A 12,195-nucleotide genomic window follows, 5' to 3' on the forward strand; every position below is an offset into this window, starting at 1 on the left:
CGCGGAACCGGGAGAAAAACTGTCTGGCCGAAACTCGATTCTCTCCTCTCGATGCTACTAGCAGACTTGAGAGGATCAAATGATAGGAAAGAAGACTTCCAAACGATGCTAGAGCATCTGGTTGCTCCCCATTTGGTTGTCAAACAAGGAAGGAGAAGCTTGGTGAAGATACCCCAAGGTTTCCTTCGCAAACCAAAGAAGAACAAGTGGATTGCACTCACTCCAGCCTTCCACACAACCTTCAAACTCCAGGAAGAAAGTGCTCGATACCATGTTAGGTTTTAGAGGAGAAAGAGAAGAGAGGAGAAAAGCTCCAAGGGAGGCAAAGTTCAAACACGATTTGGTGTAATGTGTTATGTCTCTCAACTTGAGACAAACAGCCTTATATTGAGAAGAATATCTAATTACACTCAGGCCCTTAGCCTAATACAAATAGCACATAAAATACATAAGTAAGTGTCTAAGTACAAATATACCCCTGAAACTAAGTACTCTTAACACCCCTCGCCCAATGGTATTTTCACCCCTTCCTCTGCTTGGAACCTTTCTAGAGATACTAGCCCTATAGTCCCTTGGCACAACCTAGTCTGGTTCACAGGCCACATCCCCCGCCATAGCCTTACCGTCTGGAGAGCCCTCAGACTCTGCCTGCCTACTCAAGCCTTCCTCATTCACCGCACCATCCCCGCCTCCCCCTCTTGTAACCTTTGCTGGATTGGCTGAGAAGATACCCCTCACCTCTTCTTTGACTGTCCCTTCACCTCCACCATTTGGAATAAGGCCATGCCATCCATTTGGCCGCAGACCAGAAGGGCCCGGAGTTTTGATCGTGAATGGTTATGGTTGCTCAAGTCTTTTTCGGGGAACTCCATATGTGACACTATTGGGAAGCTAGTTTTTGGCGCTGCTATTCACTATATCTGGTTGGAAAGAAATATCAGGAGATGGACTTCCAATTCTAGATCCTTTGATGTGATTTGGAAAGCCATCTCCTCAGATGTATCTTCCAAGCTTAGATGTATCCATCAGAGACATTCCAAGGACAACCTTAGGAACAGGCACATTTTGTCTTTTGGGGCCTAGATACTGCCCTCTTGCGGCCTCCCTCCTCTGCGTAGGCTGGCTGGCCGCTTCCTCTTCCTCCCTCTCCCCCCTTCCCCTTCCCCTTCCCCTTCCCGTTCTCTTTTCTTTGTATATTGGTTCTCTCTTCCCTGCCCCCCCTTGGGGTTCGGTAATATATTCATTTATCAAAAAATAAATAAATCCTCAATTTGGTGTGTCAATTAAAATTTTTCGTTCTGTTAATGCTTTAGAGTATACCCAACATGAAATATCAGAATTTTGTTCTGATCATGGAATGATACATCAAACTAGTTGTACCTATATTCCCCAACAAAATGGTGTTGCACGGAAAAACCAACATTTGTTGGAAGTTGCTCGCTCCCTAATGTTTCATATGCATGTTCTAAAGTTCTGCTGGAGTGATGTTGTTCTAACAATTTGTTATTTGATAAATTGTATGTCATCTACTGTGCTTGAAAATCAATCTCCCTTTTCTATGATTTTTCCCAGATCGTCTCCGTTTGGTTTACCGCCATAAGTGTTTGGTTATACATGGTTTGTTCGCAACCTCCGTCCTAGTCTTGATAAATTATCTCTACGTGCTACCAAATGTGTTTTTCTTGGTTATGCTATACTCAAAAAGGGTATCAGTGTTATGGTTCTATCACGCATCAGCAGCTAGTCAGTGCTGATGCTACTTTTGTTTAATCCACATCGTACTTTTCTGATGAAAGTCGTAGTATGGATACTGACTTTTTAACTCCAATTTCTGCATCTATTCCTCTTACCGACTCCCATACTACATCTCCAATAGTGCCATTGCAGGTTTACAAGCGTCGTCCAAAGTCGAACTCGATGGTTCCTGCTAATCCTTCGCTACTGCCCTTTAATTCTTCAGACTCCTTGCCTGGGATTCTTCCCTCACTGACTTGCCAGTAGCTCTTCGAAAAGGAATTCAAACTTGTACTAAAAAATTTAACATTCGAACTTGTCTTGTCTTATCTTTATCTACCTTGTTTGTGCCTAACAAGTACTACGAAGATGTGGTCTCTTACCGACTTACCCCTAAGAAAGGAGCTTGTGCAGTGTCGTTGTGTGTATACTGTCTAATATCTTTCTAATGGTTCTGTTGAGTGGCTGAAGGCTCGCTTGGCTGACAAAGGTTATACCGAGACTTATGGAGTTAACTACTTTGAGACCTTTTTCCCTGTGACTCGTCTTAATTCAGTTCGTGTTATTAAATCCTTGGCTGTTAATTTTGATTGGTCTCCGTTTCAGCTTGATATAAAGAATGCTTTTCTCTATGGTGATCTACTGAAGAAGGTGTATATCGAGCAACCTCTTGGGTATGTTGCTCAGGGTGAGAATGAATCAAAGGTTTGCCATCTTCACAAATCTATTTATGGGCCAAAACAATCCCCTTGTGCCTAGTTAGATAAATTCAATAAGGTTATTGGTGGTTATGGATTCACACAGTGCTTCTCAGATCATTCTATATTTTGTTGTCATCATGGATCCAAGTTGGTTATTTTTATTGTGTATGTTGATGATATTATTATCTCTGATAATGATTTTTCCGAAATCTAATATGTTTAGACATATTTACATCAACAATTTCAGATGAAAGATTTGGAAATGCTCAAGTACTTCTTGGGAATTGAACGTGTTCATAGTAATAAAGGTGTTAGCTTGTCTCAAAGAAAGTATGTGCTTGTTTTTTTATCTGAGACTAGCATGTTAGGCTCTAAGCCTGTTGAGAATCCTATGGACTCTCATCTTAAACTTGGAACGTGTGATGACAAAGACTTTATGGATAAACATCAATATAGGCGACTGGTTGGAAATTTTATTTATATAACTATTATTAGACAAAATATTTCTTTTGTTGTCAGTGTTATTAGTCAGTTCATGAAAAATCCTAAGCATGCCCATTGGGATGTTGCGTATCGTATTTTGAAATATCTTAAACGTACACCCAGGAAATGTCTTATTTATCGACGTCATGGTCATACTGATATTGTGGGCTACTCTAATGCTGACTGGGCTCGTGCTAACGGTGATCACAGGTTTACTACTGGATATTGCACATTTGTTGGTGGTAATCTTGTTACCCGAAGGAGTAAGAAGCAGACTACGGTGGCTTAGTCAAGTGCAAAGGTCGAGTATAGGGCTATGGCGCATACTATAGCAAAACTGATCTGATTGAAATCTCTCATTCATGAACTGGGTTTTTTAGTCACCAAACAAATAGAGATGGATTGTGATAATCAAACTCATGGTTTAAAGTATCGACCGATACGATACGATATGAACTGATACGTATCGGTATCGATTGATACTGATACGATACATCCCGATACGTCTCTTTTTTTTTTAAAATGAATTGTCTCGAAGTGTATCGAAATGTATCGACCGATACGGGCCAATACGATACGATACAACCGATACGTATCGATACCATCGATACGGTATCGATACGTCCAGTAAAGGGTTCAGTGGGTGGTTTAATACGTATCGATACGTATCGACTGATACGGCTCGATGCATTACCGATACGTACCGATACATACCGATACGCACCGATACATACCAATATGTATCGATACCATCAATACATTCCATAAAAAAACCATTTTCACTCACAGACTCAATACAATTCCTAATCTTACGAAAAAATGAAGGAAAACTCTCAACCAAGAGTCTAAAATCTTACATTTAATCTTGATTTTTCACACTTTTAAACTAAAAAACGAATCAAGAAGTGCTACAACATCATCCTTTGCATCATCCAATACTTTTTAGGGCTATAGACGATTACAACATGTGAGAAACTTCATCTTTTATAACAATTTCAATTTAATGCACTTGTTTGGTTATACATTATTCACCATTTTAGGTTTTATGCATGACACTTATTATATATTGCTTATTTATATTGTTTTTTGTTCCAAAAGTGTATTTTCATGTGTATTTTGACCATTTCTACGCGTATTTGTATTGTTCGATACATATCTCCAAATCGATACGATACGTCTCTTAAAATCACCCGACCGATACGATACCCGATACCGATACTTTAAACCTGGATTAAACTACTATTTTATTTTTTTTTTGTGAATAAAAATTCATTACCAAAGAGAAAGGGACATACAGCAGCCCTCAAATTAGGAGGGAGAGGAGAAGAAAAAAAGAAAAAACAAAAGAGCCATAGACGCAGACAGAGGAGTCAGAAGCCCGAAGAGAGATAGAGGTAAGCCACCAGGATAAAACAATGAGCTTGTTCCTTGGGGTATCAATACAAGTGGAGGGGGGAGTCGAGCTAAGTTTATCTTTAATCTCAAAAGAAATGGAATCCCAAATCTGCTGATGAGAGCGGGATTTGGTTGTCCATTTCCTGATATTGCGTTCCATCCAAATATGATTGATGACAGCACAAAAGTCAGTTTTCCGACCGTGTCACAGAGGGAGTGGCCACCAAAAGTAATATCAACCCAAACCCATTCTCTGTCAAAAGAAAGAATCCTACGGTTTCTTGGCCAGCATTTTGCGAGGATGCCTTTCCATATAGAGGAGGAGAAAGGGCAAGCAAAGAAAGATGGTTTGAGTCCTAAAACCGCATTCCAACAAAGGTCACAGCTGGAGGAGACCGCAATATGCTGGTGCCAGAGGAAGGATTGTGTTGGAAGACAATCAGAAAAAACTCTCCATGTTGTAAAGTAATGGTGGGGGATGTGGTGCACTGGTGCTTGAACCAAACCAGATTCCTCCAAGGGTCAAGCGGGCTACGCGAGCGGATGTGATCCCAAGCAGCTTTGGAACTGAAGGAGCCCAAAGAATTTGGCAACCAAGTAACACAATCACCTCTATTATGGGGTCTCCTTGAGATAGAAGGCAAGATATTCCAAATATTATTAAGCGCAGGGCTGGAAGAGGACCGGGGAGACCAGCCAGTCGAATCAAGAATATCAGCCACCAAAGAGGTTCGAGAGAGACCAGAAACATAGATAGTTTTTTAGCTGACCTGATGAAGAAGAATTCCCAAAGGGTTTCAATGATCTAGCCATAGCGAGGTGGATGCTCCATCGCCAATGCAAGAGTGGATAGCTCCAAAAACAGATGAGCAATTAGATAGGATCTTGCGCCAAACCCAAGAAGCATCTGAAGAGGTTGAGACTGTCCAAATTGAATCGAATCGAAGAACGCCCGAGTAAATCCAATCCACCCAAATACTCCTTTGTCTAGATGCAATCTTCCATATCAGCTTGATAATGCCAGCGGAATTCACCTCCTTTATCCTTCTAATACCCAAACCTCCTTCTAGCGGAAGACAAACTGAAGCCCAACTAATGGGGCGGAGAAACCTTGTAGAATCAGAAACTTTCCAAAGGAAGGAGGGCATAAGGGAGTCCAACGACTTGATGGTGGAGTGAGGAAGCCCATAGATCCCAAACCAATAAATGAAGCAAGATTGCAAAACTGATTTGATGAGAACCAATCATACTACTATTTATTGCTAGTAATCCAATGTTTTAGGGAGCGGACTAAACTTATTGAGGTCGGTTGTCACTTTATGTGAAATGTTGTCATGCAAAAGCTGATTTCTACTCCATTTGTCAACTCCAGCAATAAACTTGGTGATATATTTACTAAGGCATTGTTTCGGCTTGCTTTTCTTAGTGGATGTTCTAAGCTGGGTATGGGAGATATCTATGCTCCAGCTTTAGGGAGAGTGTTAAAGTGTTATTAAGTGATTAACGCCAATCTAGGGGCATGGGTATTGTATAGTGAATTATGGGTAGTACTGTAACTGTTTAGTTTAAAATCTATCCTTTAGGGGTGTCAAAAAAACCCAGCCAGCCCGAACCCGCCCTGAGCCCGGACAGGGCTGGGCCGGGCCTGCGTTTAATATAGGGTCGGGCTGGGTTTACTGTTTTCCTGGCCCTGGCAGGGCCGGGCCGGGCCTGGGTTGGGGCCGTGACCCTGGCAGGGCCAGCCCGACCTTGTATTATATAGTTTATATTTATGCAGTATATTAATTGTCACCCTTGCTGCCATGGTTAAGGTTGTTATTATGACCAAGTGGTCACAGGTTCAAGTCTTGGTATGTACTTTGCTTAATTTCACCTCTGTTTTTTATAGTCTGGGCTTTATTAAGTGGGCTGTGATTGGGCATTTTTATTTTCAAAACTCAATGGGCCTGTTATTCAGGGTCAATCAGGGCCAGGCCGGGCTTTGGAAAAACCCTGCCAGGGTCGGGCTGGGTTGAGGGTATGCTTGACCCGGGCAGGGCCGGGCTGGGCTTGGGTTTAGTTTAAGGCTCCTAGGGCTGGGCTAGAGTTTAGGGCAAGCCCGGCCCAGCCCGGCCCGTTGACACCCCTACTATCCTTTATTGTGAAGTGTTAGTAAGTGATTACTGCCAGTCTAGGAACATCATGGGTAGTGTGTAGTGAATTATGGGTAGTATTGTGACTGTTTAGTTTAAAACCTGTCCTTTATTGTAATTACACTTTATAGTGGGTTATGGGTCTCAGCATTCTATTCTAGCCATGACTTCTCTCTCTCTCTTCCCTCTCCCTTTGGTTCTTCTTCCTCTCTTTGACTGCTATTTTTTTAGGTTGATACTGTCAGTGTGTAAAGATGCCAATCCTTTATTAGGGTTTAGGGAAATTAATTCAAGAAATATGAAAATTATATTTGGAGAAATCTCACCTGGTTACGATACACAACATACCCTAGAAAGAAGTAGGCCAGCAAGAAAGGCAATACTAGAGGAGCCAGGATTGAACAAGTGAAGCCAAGAAGTACAAACAGAAGAACTCTTGGAATTTCTGTGTGGTATGGAAAAGATAGGGCACTGAAGAACGAAACATCATTGCTTCTGAGTATGAATCTATAAAACAGGCTGCAGAACAGATTGAAAATTTGCACAACTTCACAGGCCAACCCTGCCCAACCTGATGTTAAAATATAAGTAGTGAAGAAAGTAGCCTGCAAAAATTAAAAGGGGAGAATAATCAATATTACTCGCCAAAGGATAGAATAATCACATATTTACCTGCCAACAGCTAAAACATCGTATTATGCTCATAAACAAAATGAATTAGATGACTCCATTGGTAATGCAATAACACTACGAGTTCATTATCAACTAAAAACCAGTTTCATGGGATGGTGTCCATGGAAAACTGACCTAGTATTTTTAATAACAGGAAAGAAAGAGAATAGTCAGAAAATTATTATTTAATAGGATTACATTGAACTATAAATTTTTTTTGCAAGGAAGAAGGGTTACCAGAGCTAAGGTAGATAGTTTTCTACACATGTTGACATGTGTGGACACCGATGGACACCTCCCCAACTCGGGGTGTCGAAGTGTAAATCCATGATAAAAGGTTAAGGAGAACATAGGGGGCAAGCAAAAAAAGATAGAGAGGGAGAGGGGGGGGATTTAGTTGATGTGCAGAAAAAGAAACAAGCCTCCAACTACTCATAAATATAAGGAACTTGTCCCTAATAATGATAATATATAAAGACAAGATAAATAACTTTGTAGGACACATGGACATATGTAAAGATAATTCGATCACATTGATCACTAGTGAAATAACTTATTATGATTTAAAATTATTTTTAAAATAGTTCAAATTATTCAAAAGAAAATGTGTTCTACACTGCCACTCCCCCAAGTCACCGAATTGTAGCTTTTTGGGGGTTCACTAAGTTTCACATATGATGTATTGGATTCTGAAACCTGCACCATATCCATGCGACAAAGGTAGATTACCATTTAGTTTATTTACAGATCAGAAGCAATAATCACCTGCCTTGGTACAGCTGTAGCAAGTTCAGCAGGTATGGATTTTGGCATAGAGATGAATTTTTCCACCTGGCTTATGACAGATCCAGAAAACACATTAACAAAGAAAACATTCCAGATTGTGAAGTAGAGGACTTTGCAGCATGCACTCTTTTTCCTTCCACTACGTGATATTGATCCTTCCACAGCCGAAAAAAACATCATCACAGGAGGGACAGTGTACAGGAATAACAGCAATATCACACTTGGTAGATATCCTGTAACCAGCCGACTAATATAGGTCCTGCATGGAAGAATATGGTAATCTATTCACACATATATGCCTCCACAAGTCAGTAACTTTCACCCTTTTTTTGTTCTTTAATACCTTGGAAATATGGAATAAATTAAAGGAGATGTAATTGTAGAAGCAAACTTGGAGTCCCAATAATATATTACATAAAATCATCAATATGGTGTAATGTAATAATTAACCTGCAATTTCTCCAAACTAAAAGAGACACTTTAAGGAATAAAATCATTACTACAAACTGATACAACAAACAGCAACTCAGCCTTATCCCAACTAAATGAGGTCGGCTACATGGATCCTTGCCCTCCACGAGTGTATTGTATGACTGATTTATTTCAGGAAGCATTTTCCTGTCAGCATATGTTTAGAGATTATATTGTATCACAGAGTTTATAGGCCTATTATTTTATATGAAATAAATTGTACAAACATGTTGAAGCATTAGATTAGTTGTGGCCAGTTTGTTGGGCACTTAATTTGTATTATGATATCAATATATGATGTCCAATTTACATGGAATGCAAGGACTGAGAAAAAGAAGACATTGGTAAAGTGAAAGGCTTTAATCATAGCCAAAAAGGAAATACTTACTTTTTTAAAATACCTTTCAGAAATGGGAACTGCTGCTGTAGCAGCTCCAGTTGAGTCAGACCTTGTACCAATGTGACAGGAATTAAAAATAAAATGGTGAAAACAAATGAGGCCAGAAGCGTTACTCTCCGACGAATCCAAAGCTGCCTATAGGGGATACAAAGATTTGACCAATAAACATCTTGTGGTTCTGGAGCCAAGTCAGTGACCCATAACATAGGATTTGAAGATTGACGGACAAGTGAAGCAACAACAGCAGCATAGCGAGTCCTGAAAAAAACAAAAGCAGCTCCACATTCCTGCATGAAGGAGTTAAATACTTTAGGCTGCATCGAAACGACTTTCACCAAAACTTGTTCAGTTATGTAAATAGCTTATACTGGATTATGTTTCATCCTAGGAAGTTGATAGCAACCAAAATATGTTAAACCAGGAAAAAAAGGTGACTTTGATAACTAGATCTAACAGATAGAAATAGAGAATTTTTTTTTGGGTGAATAAAAATTTCATTACTAAAAGAAGAACAGCCCTCAAATAGGAGGGAAGAAAACAAGAACCAGCAGCAGAGGCTCAAACAGGGGAGCCCGCTGGAATAAGGGAGATAGATGAAAGGCCCCAGGATACAACAATGAGTCTGTTCCTTGGGGTGTCAATACAAGTAGAGGGAGCAACTAAACTAAGTTTAGAATTGATTTCGAAGGAGATGGAATCCCAAATCTGGTTGGAAGATCTAGATTTGGAGGTCCATTTCCGAAGATTGCGCTCCATCCAAATGTGATTGATGGCCGCAGAGAAAGCCATTCTCCCAATCACAACACAAAGAGTAGAACCACCAAAGGTCATATCAACCCAGATCCATTCTCAGTTAAAAGGAAGGATCCTCCTATTTCTCGACCAGCATTTGGAAAGGATCCCCTTCCAGATAGAGCGGGCGAAGGGGCAGTCAAAGAAAAGATGATTTGCATCTTCAATCCCATTCCAACAAAGGCTACAATTCGGAGAGACCATGATGTGGCGGTGTCTGAGGAAAGCTTGCGTTGGGAGGCAATTGGAGAAGACTCTCCAGACCGTGAAGCTATGCCGAGGGATGTGGTGCTTGTACCAGACAAGTTTCCTCCAAGGAACAAGCAGGAGGCTAGTTCTAACAAGATCCCAAGCTGATTTAGTACTAAACTTTCCCAAAGTGCTAGGCAGCCAAGAGACACAATCGTCCCTAGTGAAAGGTCTTCTGGAAATAGATGGCAATAAAGTCCAGATAGAAGTAAGAGCAGGGTTAGAGGAATCAGGGGGATCCCAACCATTGGCATTAAGAATATCAGCCACCAAGGCATTTCTAGGCAGCCCTAAGTCATAGATCATTCTGGGGCTGACATGGTGTAGCAGAATACCCAAAGGGTACCAGTGATCTAACCAGAGCAGGGTAGAGTTCCCATTACCAATGTGAGATTGGGTAGATCCAAGAACCAATGATCTATTATCAAGAATCTTGCGCCAGGTCCAAGAAGCATCCAAAGCTATGTGGACAGTCCAAATAGAGTCCGAACAGAGAAGGCCCGAATATATCCAATCCACCCAAATACTTTTAGCCTTTGACACAATCTTCCATAATAATTTGATAATGCCAGCTGAATTCACATCTTTAATCCTTCTGATACCCAAGCCTCCTTCCACTAATGGATGACAAACTGAGTTCCAACTAATAGGCCGAAGGAATCTTGTAGCATCAGAGCCTTTCTAAAGGAAAGAAGACATGAGGGACTCCAAAGACTTAATGATGGAGTGAGGCAACCCGTAGATACCAGACCAGTAGATGTAGGAGGCTTGGAGAACAGACTTGACAAGCACCAAGCGACCTGCATAAGAGAGAAGTTTGCCTTTCCAAAGTTGAAGACGTTTCCTGATAAGATCCAGCATAGGAGTGCAGTGATGAGCCGATAATCTTGCCGGGATCAAAGGAAGGCCCAAATATTTCACAGGAAGCTGACCAATACTGAAGCCACATATACCCTTCAAAGCAGCCTTGACATCATCAAGAACCCCGGCTAGGAAGAGAAGAGACTTGAGGGGGTTGATGTGAAGCCCCGATAAAGCTTGAAAGTGCTGCAAACAGTTCATGATAGACTCAAAAGAGGTGATGGAGGCCTTGGACAAGATCATGAGATCATCAGCGAACGCCAAATGAGAAAGCTTGAAGGCTATGCATTTGGGAATGGGGGAGATGAGGTGCTGATTTATACATAACTGAATTTCCCTGGATAGGATTTCCAAAGCTAAAGTGAAAAGGTAGGGGGAAAGAGGGCAGCCTTGACGCACACCTACAGTAGAGCCAAAGTAGCCTGTTGGGCTGCCATTAACAAGCACAGAGAACCTGGGAGTGGAGATACAACAATGAATCCAATGAATGAAGACTGAAGGAAACCCCATTTTGATCAAGACTTTGGCTATAAAATCCCATCTCAGAGAATCGAAGGCTTTGTGGATGTCAATCTTCATAAGACCAGCCGGGGAATGGTTTTTCCTATTAAAGCCTCTGACAATCTCATTGCACAGGAGGATATTGTCACAAATATTTCTACCCGGGATAAAGGCAGACTGGTTTTCACTGACTAGAAGATCCACCATAGTCTTGAGCCTAGAAGCAAGGATCTTAGCTATGAACTTGTAGATCAGGTTGCAATGGGCAATGGGCCTGAAATCAGTCATCACAGAGGCTCCCTCCTTAGGAATGAGGCAAAGAAAAGTGTGGTGCACCTCGGAGATCTGGCTGGGGTTGAAGAAAAAGCTTTTGATTGCTTTGATGAGGTCATCCTTGATGATATCCCAAGCTGCTAAGAAGAACCCCATACTGAATCCATCTGGCCCAGGTGCCCGATTCAGCTTGATAGAGTGAATTGCAGCAATAATTTCCTCCTCATTGGGAATGGCACTAAAAGACTGAATGAGTTCATTTGGGATGAACTTGTTGAGCACATTATCAGGGATTTGATCAGCCTCATCCAATGGACCCGAGAAGAGATTCTTGAAGTAGTTCACAGCCATATCTTTAATGTCATTCACATTAGTAACTGGAGAACCATCAGGAGCATCCAACTAAAGAATGGAGTTGTAGTTGGTTCTAGATTTCAAAGATCGATGGAAGTAGGCTGAATTAGAATCCCCTAGTTCTAGCCACTTGATCCTGGATTTTTGCTTCAGGAAACTTTCTTCTTGGTTGAGGAGCAGAGTTAATTCAAGAGCAGCAGCTTTTTCATCAACAGCCAATTGGGTTTTGAGATTGTCCAATTGAATTTGCAGCTGAATATTTGCAAGCTTTTCATTGCAGTCCTTTACATTTTGAGAGACATTGCCAAATGTGCTAGAATTCCAGACTTTGAGGGCAGATTTCACATTCCTAAGCTTTCTTGCCAAAGCTAGGAGGGGGGAGGAGAAAGCT

The 12,195-nt window shown here is 41.2% G+C and overlaps 1 protein-coding gene across 3 annotated transcripts in view; it reads right to left on the reverse strand.

Annotated features, from left to right (window-relative positions):
- The window catches only part of LOC122660334 (CSC1-like protein RXW8), a 105,194-nt gene that overhangs the window by 35,432 nt on the left and 57,567 nt on the right, over nt 1-12,195 (reverse strand). For all 3 annotated transcript variants that reach the window (XM_043855592.1, XM_043855591.1, XM_043855590.1), the window contains 3 exons: nt 8,763-9,061; nt 7,883-8,162; nt 6,772-7,050 (listed from right to left, as the gene is read on the reverse strand). In XM_043855592.1, coding sequence (XP_043711527.1) covers nt 6,772-7,050; nt 7,883-8,162; nt 8,763-9,061 — 858 coding nt within the window. The remainder of the gene's footprint in view (nt 1-6,771; nt 7,051-7,882; nt 8,163-8,762; nt 9,062-12,195) is intronic.

The sequence above is a fragment of the Telopea speciosissima genome, chromosome 4 (genome assembly GCF_018873765.1).
Source record: "Telopea speciosissima isolate NSW1024214 ecotype Mountain lineage chromosome 4, Tspe_v1, whole genome shotgun sequence".
NCBI classification, from domain to species: Eukaryota; Viridiplantae; Streptophyta; class Magnoliopsida; order Proteales; family Proteaceae; genus Telopea; species Telopea speciosissima.